Source organism: Brachyhypopomus gauderio, unplaced genomic scaffold, assembly GCF_052324685.1.
Source record: "Brachyhypopomus gauderio isolate BG-103 unplaced genomic scaffold, BGAUD_0.2 sc186, whole genome shotgun sequence".
NCBI classification, from domain to species: Eukaryota; Metazoa; Chordata; class Actinopteri; order Gymnotiformes; family Hypopomidae; genus Brachyhypopomus; species Brachyhypopomus gauderio.
In genome coordinates this window covers 138640-152815 of record NW_027507007.1, presented here as the reverse complement: position 1 = coordinate 152815, position 14176 = coordinate 138640, and the positions used below count along the sequence as shown (strand labels likewise).

At 41.3% G+C, this 14176-nt stretch overlaps 1 protein-coding gene and 1 long non-coding RNA gene across 2 annotated transcripts; both read left to right on the top strand.

The window, feature by feature from the left end:
- The first annotated feature begins 6404 nt into the window (after positions 1–6404).
- Positions 6405–8213, top strand: LOC143502018 (uncharacterized). Its single transcript, XR_013127049.1, has 3 exons — positions 6405–6570; positions 7898–8003; positions 8167–8213. It is a non-coding gene; the product is annotated as an uncharacterized LOC143502018 (long non-coding RNA).
- Positions 8214–8215: 2 nt separating this feature from the next.
- On the top strand, positions 8216–9146 carry LOC143502036 (uncharacterized). The gene is made up of 3 exons (XM_076995222.1): positions 8216–8309; positions 8537–9097; positions 9141–9146. Exons 2-3 carry the CDS (start codon positions 8537–8539, stop codon positions 9144–9146), a joined length of 567 nt encoding a protein of 188 aa, XP_076851337.1. The 5' UTR covers positions 8216–8309.
- Positions 9147–14176: the final 5030 nt, after the last annotated feature.

The following is a 14176-nucleotide window of genomic DNA, read 5'->3' as shown; positions in this document are numbered from 1 at the left end:
TCCGTGGACTATTCATCATCACCGTGGACAACCATCAGCATTACAGACTCAACCGTTATGGGATTTTTGGTTATCAGCAGCTGATTATCAGTGCTCCTATCACCCTCATCAGACCTCTACAACTAATTCAGAATGCTGCAGCACGACTGGTCTTCAATCTCCCCAAGTTCTCACATGTGACTCCTCTGCTACGCTCTCTTCACTGGCTTCCAGTAGCAGCACGCATCAGATATAAAACCTTGATGCTTGCTTACAAAGCCAAAAATGGACTGGCCCCTCCCTACATGATGTCCATGGTCAAAAGCCGATCCGTACAGCGAATACTCAGAAACTCAAGCTTGGCTCGACTCGAAACTCCATGTTTAAAGTCTCATGGAAGACAAAGCTCCAGACTATTCTCCTTCCTGGCTCCAAGATGGTGGAACGATCTTCCATTAGCTGCTAGGACTGCAGAGTCTATTGCTATCTTCAAGTGTAGACTGAAGACTCACCTGTTTGTTGAGTTCTTACCAGGGCACTAACTCAGATGATACCACTTGAGGTTGTTCTTTAAATGGTATGTCTGTCGATGGTTATTTGTGCTTCTTGGCAAATGTCAAGGATTCACGTGTCTAAATGAACTGTTCAATTATGAGTGCTTAGGGAGGTGTTGTGATGTTGAGAGAAATAAACCATATTGGTCTCCCTGTTACCTTGCGTAGATGTTTTGCAGATTTGCAGCAAGGCAGGCTCACTAGTCGTAGCTCTTCACAGAAGAAGAAGCTCCTGAGAGCCCTGAATGCCTGTATTTCAGTCAGATGCCCTGCGTTTGGAGAGGACTACGAACAGGTTCAGCTAAACAACCTCTGAGCCATTCAGAACACATCAGAACCACATGCAGTAGCCTGCAGAAACTGCACACAACCTTCTTTATTTTCTCACTCTGTTGCTGCTGAAGTCCAGGAGCAATGCTCTTCTGATGTACTGTCTTCCACAGGACGCTCATGAGTTCCTGATGATGTGTTTGCTTCAGCTGAAGGAGGAGGGATAGACACTCAGGGTTTCCTCCTTCTCTTACATCTGCCCTGTTGCAAATTTTGAGTGGTGAGCAGTCTGACATTATCCACAAACATGCAGTAGAAACTAAAGTGACTAATGACATCTTGCTACCCTGACAAGGCACTACATCAGTGACGTAGCTGAGGAGAAAGGAGAGAGCTGGTTAACATTCAATGATTCAAAGGTTTCAAAAATGAATGAGCCAGCAATCCTTAAGCGCAAGGCAAGAACAGCCTACCTGCTCTTCTACATGCAAAGGTAGGAGCTCACCTTCTCACTGAGGTACAGTAGGGGCAGTATCCCCCTAAACCCAACTCCATGCCAGGTCCAAGTGAGGATACACATGTAAGTACCTACATCCACACTTAACAAAACAGGCTACACATCTGCTCAGTTCAGTTCAGGACTACTCCTGTCTGTTTCTGTCGTCCAATCGTAGGAGATGATTCATTAAGAATTAAGAATCATGATTCATTAAGAATCATCTTTCTCCACACCCCCATCCATTGGCAATAGTTGGAACAGCATTTCAGATGCCCACAGATTCAAATCAGAATTGATTTTATACCTGAAATCAGCACATTTATTTCAGATGATATATCCTTAATTTTTATCCGTCATCACCAGTAGAGATTTACAGCTCCCTATTCTCTGTCCTCAACACTGCAAACACTGAAAGAATTGGTTCTTGTCCAAGCAGCAGGAGGGAGGGCTTAAACCCTCCTATTTACATGGGTGTCACTTCTACATGCCATCACCACATATGAGAACACTGCCAAGGTTCTTCACTCACACAGGAAGAGCTTCAGTCCATTTTGAGAAATAACCGACATGTATTCTTATTTGCATATTTCAGGAGTGATCCTGAAGCTCTCACATGATGATGATGATGTAGGAACAGATGCAACATATTCTTCACCATTCTTTAACATCACCAAAACATTAAAGACCTGTTAAGATTCCCCTGTTACTTCAGTTTTATAGAGGAGCATCCTCCTACATGCAACATGTCACACTTATTCAAAATCAAACAAAGAAACTACTAATACCCTCTTTGTCAGCAGACTACTTCTGGACACTGAGGGATGTTATTGAGACCAATAAAAGGCAACCATACAGTGTACTCTGTAATGGAGATTTCTGGATTGATCCATCTTTAATAAAATTTATTTTACTTTGATATCTTACCCAAATGCTTCTGACTATTCTTGCTCATCACTAAGGTTCAAAACATCAACGACACAGCAAAGGGGGGTGTCCGTGATGTTTAAGGGAGACTCCATCGGTTCACATCTCTCTAACACACATATGTCAAAGTCGAGGCCCACGGGCCAGATCGCCCGCGAATTGATTATCTATGGCCCCTTGGATGATATTTAATTACTATTAGAACCGGCCCGCAGGCCACAGCCGCCCGCTGGTGTTTTGCACGCACAAACACTACATTCCCCACAATGCAACGGTAGCCCACGAAGTCACTGCAGCGCGACGCGACGCGAGGGTCCGCGCGGCGAAAATGACGTAATCGCAGTGGCTCTGCCTGTGCGCGAGGGTCTCGCGTGCTGTCGATTCTCGAGGTCGTGCACATCTCGAATTTTGTAACTTTGCGCGCGCCGCGCCTCAGCGCAATGAACAAAGTCATGTTTGCAGGGTTCATACACCTTGATAAGGTGGAATTAAAGCACTTGTACGTCACTTTAAAGGTCCATTTCAATATTTCCCAGCACGTTAAACTTAATTAAGTTAAATATTTATACATATACTCGAAATGGTTCGAAATAATTCGCTTTTTATCACATTATTTAATGGTTGTTTTTTTTTTTTTTTCAAAACGCCCAATCTTAACGTCTTCATGATCTCTCATGTTTCATCCTGGAATTACAAGAGGCTCGTATTTGTTAACGTAATACAGGAGATTAACCAATTATGGTTAAAAGCAATACGTTGAGCTCAAATCACGTTTATGCCCCTAGCCTAGAGATAACATTTATATTTAAGTGGTTGTTCAACTTGTGTTTTTATTCCACTGTGTAACTATAGGCACACACATTTTTAAGTTTAAAAGCCTGTTCCATTACAATGTACGTCTACCAGTTTATCAGTTCATCTGTCTCTCAGTGTGTTACAGGTTATTTCCTTGGTTATGTTCAAGTATAGACCCAGTGTTTAGAAATGTTTCTTTTAAAAGTCCAGCGCCCCAACAAACTGCCATTTTCTATTGCCATTGACTGCACAAGAACTAAAATGAGAACAGACATCAATAGAGATGGAACAATCAACAGAAATCTCCTACAGCCATTACTACAGTTACATACTTTAGATATGCCTATGTAAAAATCTAATGTCTGAACTGACATTAGGAAGTCACTCTTCATTCTGTAGGCATCATAAAAATGAGCATTTTCAATTGCAGAAATTATTTTCAATTACCATCATGTTCTGTGGCAAATTAATATGTCCGAACCTATATATTTTGTTCTGTGTACATTTTTCTCCTGAACATCAATGGATCCTCTGAATTAAACTGAATGTTTAATTGCAGATAATTGCTGTAATTATACATGAATCTGTATATAATTTAAGAAAGCAGGAAAATACCGTATAAATAATACTGTATTATTTCCGTAAAAAACGAGAAAAGCATGTAACTTGTAATTATTGTCATAATACTTAAAATAAAAGACATTTTGTTAAATTACAAATAATGTCTGTAATTTTACAAAGTTTTGCATACAATTGGAAAAAATGTTAAAATACATTAAATATTTACAGTTATTTTCCATAAAATTAAGATTTTTTTTTACAGTGTACTCAAGCTCAATAATTTTTAATTGTTTTAAACCTCGCAAAATCATGGACTTATTGTCCTGAGAGACAGACTGCATTAAATATCCTGCCAGCAGCAGAAACTAGAAAGGGCTCTTTAAATTGAGAGCGATGTGCAGCGAGTTAATGAAGCTACTGTACCCCTGCTGTGCGTAAATGCGCACATTGCTCCTCCAAACTTTCCATATGCTTTTTTTCATAACACAGTAGAGAAACTGCCAACCTCTGAGCAGTAGCCGCTCGTCCTTCTGTTGACTGCTTGCTAGCATGGTTTGCATGCTTCGTAGCAAAGTGACGGCTGATTTCGTAAACTGCAACCGTTTCTTGGCATATCAGACATACAGCCGTTGATCAAAGCTCAGTTAGAAAAATATTTTGTTGTCCACTCAACACACTTTTTAAGCACTCGGCACTCAGTTCCCACTTTCTTTTCTTTAGTCCACTCATTTTTACCTTTAAAAAGCCTAACGGGCCTTATGGTACGTGTAGGTTCCGTCCAAAGCATTTTTGTTTTTTAAATCAAGTATTTGGAGAGCGCGAGCTGACTGGATTTTATTGTTTTTTTTCCTTCACTTTGCCGTGTGTTATATTTGCAAAACGACACATTATATTTCCAGAATTATTTTCTGTATGAAAAATAAAATAATAAAATAAGGCCTTAATAGAGAATTTAAAAACGAACTGATAGTGAAAATGATTCCCAAAAGTTTTTACATAAACCGGATGTAAAAAAGGGACATCTTATTTTTAATAGTTGCATACTTTTTGTTGCAAAGCTAAAATATCAACGAAAATCCAGTAGGCCCTACTCCAAAATCGCGATTAAGGCTTTTAAATACTTTTTAAGGGCCTTCATTTTTCCAATATTGATTTATCAACTTATAGTACTTTTAAGACCCGGCGGACACCCTGTACAACCACAAAATAAAAACTACAATGGTGATGACACTTACATCAATTTTAGACACTTTTACTTTCTGTGATTTAAAGATTTGATTTTAAAGATTTGACCAACTTTATTTGGTTTAGAAGTGGTTTGTATGTCAAATTATTTTACGTTAATATTTAGTTTATTATAAATCTTGGTTGCCTAATTGTCACACTGATATAACAAAGTTGGGGATTCACCTCACCTTGTCAGTGATGCTAGTGAAATGCCAAATTATCCCCTTGAAAATTATAACCCTTGCAAATATAAATATATCTAGCTTTGGGATTATTAATAAGGCTAAATCGAGGTTAATGGTTATTGTAACTCTGTTAGTCCTCGACGACGTCTTGATGCTGATTCTAAATCAATATAAATATATAAAACACAAATATGGAATGGCGCTTTTAATTCATAGCGGTCCTTAAACTGTGGTGGTATAACGTTATATGCCATATCATATGACATAGGTAAATGACGGACGTAGTATGTTCGAGGTTATGAAAACTGCCCAGTCGCCTACTGAAAGAACGCACTGCTTTAAGATTTGAGCAGAACGTAATGCATTGAAATCTAGTGCCTACTGCACGGCATTTCGGACGGAGCCACGGATCCTCCAACGTTAGAGCCTTAACATGAGGTTATCCGAATTGAGCATTTGGAACAGGTGAAGTGCACAGGTTTCTCCATGTAATCTGTCTGCGCAGTCCAAATACGATAGATAACCCCCCCATAGACCATAAAATCTACAATATTAATGCTGGAAGCATGTTTGGACTAACATATGTTTGAACTTTAATGACCTTTTATTTGAAACTTGGAGGGACTCTGAGATTTTGCCTCTGTGATTTGTTGAAGCTCTTTGGGTATGTCCCCTTTATCAGAAACAGGTATCGTGTCCCACTTCTCCTCAATTGCACGTTTAACTGAGCATTGCAGAAATGACTGCGATGAGTGCAAGCGTCATTAACATTTCATGGTTATTTACTTGTATTTAATAAAATTGATTCAAAATGTAAAATAGCCAAACTGAACGAACGTCAAAGGTTAAGAAGTGCTATTTTCAAGGTCAGTCAACTAAAACCATTTAGGATGGAATGATAAAAGAGAGCACAGTTATTTACTGGCAAGGATAAAACAAACTGACTAGCAGACATTTGGAACCTCCACGTATTAGAAACAAAGCAGTAGTGATATTTCTCAGGTCTTTCCGAGGATATTCACAAAAATATTTAATAATTGTTGACAAAAAAGTAAATTGGCAAAATAAATGGACAGTCCTCATTGTGAATTCAAGAGAAAAAAATGCTGAAACGCAAAATTATAGGTGTACGTTGTACACTGACATGAAAATACCTAAGTAAGACATTCGATGGGTAGCACAGATTTTTATAACACCGGAGTGGATCTGATACATGTTCCAGGGCCAGAGTGGGTGTGATAAATGTCCCGGCCCAAACTACTGAGATTAACAGGGGCCAGCCCAATGTGATTTGCACTTGAAGACTCGGCCAATTAGTAGTTTTAGTTATTATCTAACTGTCACTATGACAACACGGGCAATTAGTAGTTTTAGTTATTATCTAACTGCGTCCCTACGACAACACGGCATATGAAGTCACAATGCAGGAGACCTATAAAAGTCGCCACAGACAGTGTTTAATTTAACCACAGATGGTTCGATCGTCACGGAGGTTGAAGTAGCTACTACAGCGGTTCACCGATATCTTGTGCGAGTAAAGGAGTGACTATTGATCATGTTTAAACTAATGATGAGGGTAAGTTCATGTTCCTTTGAGCTTTTTCCATAATCTCACTTTAGTCCGAGTAAGTTCGAGAGAGCCGCTTCTCAGTCTATTTATTGAAAATTACATTCCTCGTCGAGACAGTTCTCTAAAGTTGCTTTGTAGCAACAGTGATTGTAGAATATTGCACAAAAATAGAACTAAATTGCTTTCGACCACAAATGGCGACTCAGATTAACATTAATTATCCGGTTACATCCCAGTTACTTCATTTTACGGCCTCTTATCACATTTAAGATGTGTAACCAATTAATATTGGTTATTAACCATCTGAGGTCATTATTAAGATAGATTAATATTCTCTCCTTGAGAGTCCAGCGGTGTTGAGAAAAAAAATCAAATTATAAAATGTTCGTATTCCCCCTATCCTGTCTGCGCGGATGTCCGCAGCCTGTATTATTTTCACAGAAAAGGGTAGCATTCTACAACGTGTTTAATGCATAACGTAGCCTACTTTATAATTATTTCATTCGCCACTGGCGACAGCCGATACAACAGCATTATTTTTTTATGGGTAAGGATTTTTTGTAATTGGAAAAATTTCCATCATTTTCTTTTGAGTTTGTATTTTAAAAGTTAAACGATAGACTCCAGCTCCCGCTCACATGTTCGTCTGTGCCCATCAACAAATGCAGGAATCCGATCACCAGCAGGACTCGCAAAACGGAGCTGAAACTTGAGCACTAAGCGTTGAAAATGGCCAAGCGAAAAATATCGCATTTTTTCCACACAGTCTACATCTCTGTCGGACACAAAGAGGACACTTCTTTATAACTGTACATAATTTTAAGTTAATTGGGATCAAAAGTCACTCGTATGCATACTAGGAAACAAGTTTGTTTCACGTTCGAGTATTCGGAATTTTCTTCAATAACTAAGACAGTATTGGCAAAAGTGCTATAATAAAATTCTTTTTTCTGGCAACCAAGACAAACATCTACAACTTTGTTTACGTCAGGAATAGACGTATTTTAAATGTGCAACTTTCATCACTGCAACGTCTAAGGCACCGTCTACAAATGACCTTAACATAGACGCAAGTGGCGGTCGTGAAGGCCCCAGAGCACTACACACTGTTTTTTGTAATAATTTCAATAGCTTATAAACGGTCCTTCATAAGACCACCAAACAAGTTGTATTGCATAAAGTGCATGGTGTATGGCAACCGACAACGTTTTTTTAAAAAGTGGGTCGCGACTTAATGACCATGAGGATAAAGTGGGTCCTGGGCTGAGACCAGTTGAGAACCCTTGCGATAGTCATCATGAAACTCATTTTTTCTTCATTTTCTCTACTACAGTCTAAGAAAGCTGGGCCAACAGAAGAGCTTCCTGAGGGCTGTGATGTGTCGGCCCCCAGCGTGAAAAACAAGCAGGCAAAGAAAGACCATAGCAGATGGTTTTCAGGTGAGATTTAGCGTGATTACATGTTACCAAAACGTGATGCATTATGAGGTTATTTATTCATAACTATAATTTTCCACAATTTATGTTTTTAGTGACATTTGCTTATGTGCATCATTAGTGTCTGCCTCATAGATGCTTAAAGTAAATGTTTCTTTCACCACAGCTATTTGCTGTACTAGAGTGGAGGAGGCAGTGATGGATGATCTCAACACTCCTCCATGTGTGAAAAGTGGTGGAGTCGTATCCACCTCTGGGATTAATCCAGCTGTTCTAACTGAAGAGCTGAGGAATACACTGCCAAGCAATGTGAGTACCAATCTCTGTATCTCTGTCTTCCTATCTGCATGTGTGTGTTACCATAGCAACATGAGCCTTTGGCCATGTCTGGTCAGACCTTCACAACATTAGATGTTCTTTACATTAGCATTTTACTTAAAGAAATAATCAGCTTAAGGTTAAAAAAGGTAATAATTAAAAATCATTAAGCTTTTGGATACTGATGAACTTTTTACACTTTCCTTTAACCTAACTAGATGAAAATGGAGGATTTGATTGAAGTGCTGGAAAAAATCTCGGCATGGGTCAAAGTGGCAGTGAAGGAGGTGGTTGCTCAGGACCTCATCCCTATAGTGAGGAACCTGATGCTGGAAAGGATTGCGGCTCTGGACCGAGTAAAAGCACAAATGAGCTGCAGGGGTACTCGGTCAGTGCTGTCGGATACTGACCTTTCTGAGGAGGCACTCCAGTCGGGCATCGTGAGGAGATTTGTGAAGACTGCTTCAGAAACTTTTCTCCAAGAACGCCTTGGGTTGACATCCTGGACCAAGCCTGACACTGATCACTACGGTTCTAGAAGCGCATCTGTGACGGAGGCTGACTTAGAAGTGAGGCTGTCTCTACAGAGATGCTGCTCAGAGCTGTCAGCTCTGATTGCCCTCACTCTGTTCGGTGATGTCGCTGGCATCACCATCTCTCGGACAGAACAGGACCATACAGGCTCCGCTCTGCAGAGTGCAGCACAGACAGTGGACGTGGGGCTGGAGAAGAAATCTTGGTGGTTCAGGTTTCCAAGATTTCTGAAGCTGAGATTCAAGGTATCTGTTTTTAAAATGTATTTATTCCCAGTCACACCATTAGCTTTAGATTCTGCTCTTCTGAATGATTTTCAACCATACATTTATGCTACCGTCAATCATATTTTGAATGATTTTATATCAAATTGTCTGCTCTTTTTAAAGAAACGGACAACCTAAGTGCATATTCACACGGAGGACCAGGTGGTGGACAGACATATTCCAGATGGTACGCATTTTAGTATTTCTTTGGTGAAGTTTAATTCATGACAGTATTATGTATAAAGAAGTGAGGGGTCCATGGTATAGTAGTCTTCCATGGTTTAGTTGTGTTCTATGGTTTAGTAGTCTTTCCTGCTGCACAACTAATAGGGCATGAACAACAATGACAACAGCATGGAAGACTACACACAGCATCCCTCTCACACCGTCTGTTTGCTTTGACTTTGCAGGTTTCCAGTCTACCAGTGCTGAAGCACCATCCACCTCTGACAAGACCATCTCTAAGCTCAGGAGAAAGTCGACGCATTCCAGATTGGCAACAGCTTTCTCAAAGATCTGCAGAAAATGAGGGGAAAACACCTACTTGGGTGATATTGCTGGAAGTAGAAAATGTTATTCAATTAAAATGGGGGAAAAAAAAAGAAAACCAGACTGCTTCATTGTGATACCTGCATGACAGAAGGCAACATGCATTGTGTCCTGGTCCACAAACTTCATTACTCCTCTTGTCCTGGAAGTCTGGGTGAAGATCAGGTTGCACAGCTGTCTGTGGTTTCTACTCCAGGAAGAAGCACTGGAGATCTACATGATGGAGAGTAAGAAAGAGACAGAAAAGCAAAATAAAGACTTTGATGGGGTCAGAGACCTGACCCATCACCTGGACTGTGTGTATGTGTATATATATATAAGAGGAATAACTCACTAGAGGTTCTTTGTCCTCAGGGGGGGAGGGCCGTCTTCCAGGGCTTCCCTGGTGCTGGCCGGTAGAGCCCACGGTCATCTGCAGAAGGGGGGGAGGCAGGTCCTACTGAACCTGTAGGAGGAGGACAGGAAAAGTTGTAATGCTGAATGTGATGTATAGCAAACAATAGCATACAGTTATGTTTGTGTATGTTGTACGTGTTTCAATGGCGACGTATGTAGTCCTGCTCCAACGTAGGTGGTAGAGTCTAACAAAGTTGGGGCCGGGGCTACTCATTTAAATGCCGAGCATAGGATCTTTCAAGGGAGAACTTCACAGGGGCAGCGAGTGTGGCCAGACATGCCGCTAAGCTTTTACTGCACAGTTTTACCAATGTTTTATCCGGTTTAAGGGACTATGTTCATGTGTGTGTCCCTTAAACAGGAAAACTTCAAGTATTTTCTTAATTAATGTTTATATCGCCAACTTGAATATGCAAATTTTTCTTCGGCTTGCTTCTGACTCGCCATTTCTGTCTCTTCTCCGTTTGTGTCGTGTCACTGGAGTGCTTCGGCACGCGTGTAAAAACACTGGCTCTGATTGGCTACCATAACGCTGCCTTAGCCAATCACTTACTGACTTGTTAAGTTAAACAGGTGTTACACCGAGAACTGTGACCTATCGAGATCTGTTACTCCTCACTAGCCTGGGCAGCGTTCCGCTCCCTTTACTGTTAGTATATCAATATATAGTAATGCACCGCTTTTAATGACCAGTAACGTCAACGGCGTTGTAACGACAGGAAAAGTAATTAATTATATTATCCCATTACTGACAAAATGACTCCGTTACCTAACGCCGTTAAAAATAATGCATTATTATTATTGTAATAATAATTATATTAATAATTATTGTTATTCGCAACACTGTATATGAATAACTGATGATTGATTGATTATTATTAGTTCCATGTAATTTTTTGTAATGAGTTTACTGGTCTGGCCCCCTTGAGGTCCGATTAAGTTGTATTCGGCCCCCAGACCAAAATGAGTTTTTTGCTACTTTGACGATGCAAAACCCATAAAATGCAGGTGGTGGAGGTGAAGCTTCAGCACAAGTCCATCTACAGTGGGCGGCAGAGTGAGCACTGGTGGGTGCTCAACAATGAATTCTACTGGATAGATGCAGAGGTGAGTCATGGGAACAGGTTCACAATTTCAGTAAGAATGGACATGCTACTGTCAACGTCCCTTCAACCTAATCTTTTCTTTGTATTTGTAGCTTACCCTCCACCACTTTGCCAGCGCTAGTGCCGTGGCCTGCATCAAGGTAACGAAGAGTATTGACTATAAGCATCTTTAACTTGTGACGGGTAGGGTGAGCGAAAATAAATGGAAGGGATCACGCCAATTCTCAGGGAAATAGGATGGTTTAATATGTAAAGTGCGCAAACCAAAACCCGTGAACTGATCCGAATTAAGGATATAATAACCAGCAGTCAACTGGTACAAAGACAAGACATATATAGACGAACAAACGACCCTCAGGTGAGATGGATCGCGGGCTCCGCCCACCTGAGGGACGAACACAACGCCACACCCACAGGACAAGCTGCTGCTGTAGACGGGGGCGACCAGTAGGGGGCCGCCGTACCGTGACATAACTAGCTTGTCCCATTCTGAATTACACTCATCAGCATGTCCTCTGTTAATTCAGCGGAGGGGAACCGGCATCACGGAGGCAAACATTTACCTGCGCGCCTGTTCAAAATCGACATTGGTGCAGAATATTTTTCTGGTCAGTGCTTCTTCCTTTCTGATTGCATTAAGCAAGGCCGGAGTGGGTCACTTTTTCAGCCCGGGTGATTCATGTCCAAATTCGGCCCAAAATTATTTTTCCCTCCCAATCGGCCCAAACTAGAGATTGACATGAGCCGGCCCATCGGGAATCCTCCCGAATCTCCCGATTAGCCACTCCGGCTCTGGCATTAAGACTTATTTGTGGTGAGGTTTTTAGAAAATGATATCTAAATGCATTTTTACTGTGTGTGTGTTGTAGCAAACACAGGTGTCCACTTGGTTTAAGGGTGTCTTCATCGGCTCGGATGACATTTTCAGGTCATCCGAGTCTAGTCACATCCAGACCCTGGAGACACCGAACCCAGCTGTTTTTTCCACCAGTCCATACCCACCAAGAGCACCCCCTCAACGTCCACCTCCAGGCTTTTAAACACCTACACATTAATTTATTCTTTTATAAATTCATGATTTGACTGTGTGGCATGCGTTTTATTTTTCCACGTAATTTAATATTTTTGTTTGCATGTGTGTTTTTCAGATGCTGAAGGTTTTCCCATAACCACATGAGGACTAGATGTTGTTCTTTTGGGACACAGAAGCAGAACATCACATGGACTGATAATTTTACATCTGCCCATTCTTCTCTTTCCCCTCACACTCTGTTTCATCTTTTGAGGTTTGTGTAACCCTAACACATCTTCCAGATTTCTCATGAAAACATAAAGCTGTGTGTAGTCTTTATTTTTCTTTTCTGTCTCTTTCGTACTGTCCATCATGTAGGTCCCCTGTGCTTCTTCCTGGATTAGAGACTACCGACAGCTGTGCAACCTGAATTTCACGCAGGCTCCCAGGACAAGAGGACTACTGCAGTTTGTGGACCAGGACAGAATAATAAGCCTTGACGAGATGTGCATCAAGATAATGAGAGACTTTATGGTCCACGCCAGAGAACAGAGACAAGACCAGAGGACTTAACAGCATCAAGAACTGATCGTCGGGATTATTAGAACAATCACCATCGTCAGTGTGCAAGGAACTGTGAGGAAAGCCAGAAAGAATCACCATCCGTGGACTATTCATCATCACCGTGGACAACCATCAGCATTACAGACTCGACCGTTATGGGATTTTTGGTTATCAGCAGCTGATTATCAGTGCTCCTATCACCCTCATCAGACCTCTACAACTAATTCAGAATGCTGCAGCACGACTGGTCTTCAATCTCCCCAAGTTCTCACATGTGACTCCTCTGCTACGCTCTCTTCACTGGCTTCCAGTAGCGGCACGCATCAGATATAAAACCTTGATGCTTGCTTACAAAGCCAAAAATGGACTGGCCCCTCCCTACATGATGTCCATGGTCAAAAGCCCATCCGTACAGCGAATACTCAGAAACTCAAGCTTGGCTCAACTCGAAACTCCATGTTTAAAGTCTCATGGAAGACAAAGCTCCAGACTATTCTCCTTCCTGGCTCCAAGATGGAACGATCTTCCATTAGCTGCTAGGACTGCAGAGTCTATTGCTATCTTCAAGTGTAGACTGAAGACCCACCTGTTTGTTGAGTTCTTACCAGGGCACTAACTCAGATGATACCACTTGAGGTTGTTCTTTAAATGGTATGTCTGTCGATGGTTATTTGTGCTTCTTGGCAAATGTCAAGGATTCACGTGTCTAAATGAACTGTTCAATTATGAGTGCTTAGGGAGGTGTTGTGATGTTGAGAGAAATAAACCACATTGGTCTCCCTGTTACCTTGCGTAGATGTTTTGCAGATTTGCAGCAAGGCAGGCTCACTAGTCGTAGCTCTTCACAGAAGAAGAAGCTCCTGAGAGCCCTGAATGCCTGTATTTCAGTCAGATGCCCTGCGTTTGGAGAGGACTACGAACAGGTTCAGCTAAACAACCTCTGAGCCATTCAGAACACATCAGAACCACATGCAGTAGCCTGCAGAAACTGCACACAACCTTCTTTATTTTCTCACTCTGTTGCTGCTGAAGTCCAGGAGCAATGCTCTTCTGATGTACTGTCTTCCACAGGACGCTCATGAGTTCCTGATGATGTGTTTGCTTCAGCTGAAGGAGGAGGGATAGACACTCAGGGTTTCCTCCTTCTCTTACATCTGCCCTGTTGCAAATTTTGAGTGGTGAGCAGTCTGACATTATCCACAAACATGCAGTAGAAACTAAAGTGACTAATGACATCTTGCTACCCTGACAAGGCACTACATCAGTGACATAGCTGAGGAGAAAGGAGAGAGCTGGTTAACATTCAATGATTCAAAGGTTTCAAAAATGAATGAGCCAGCAATCCTTAAGCGCAAGGCAAGAACAGCCTACCTGCTCTTCTACATGCAAAGGTAGGAGCTCACCTTCTCACTGAGGTACAGTAGGGGCAGT

Coding starts and splice junctions, on each gene's coding strand:
- LOC143502036 (XM_076995222.1), top strand. CDS start 8,537: ATGAAAATGGAGGATTTGATTGAAGTGCTGGAAAAAATCTCGGCATGG.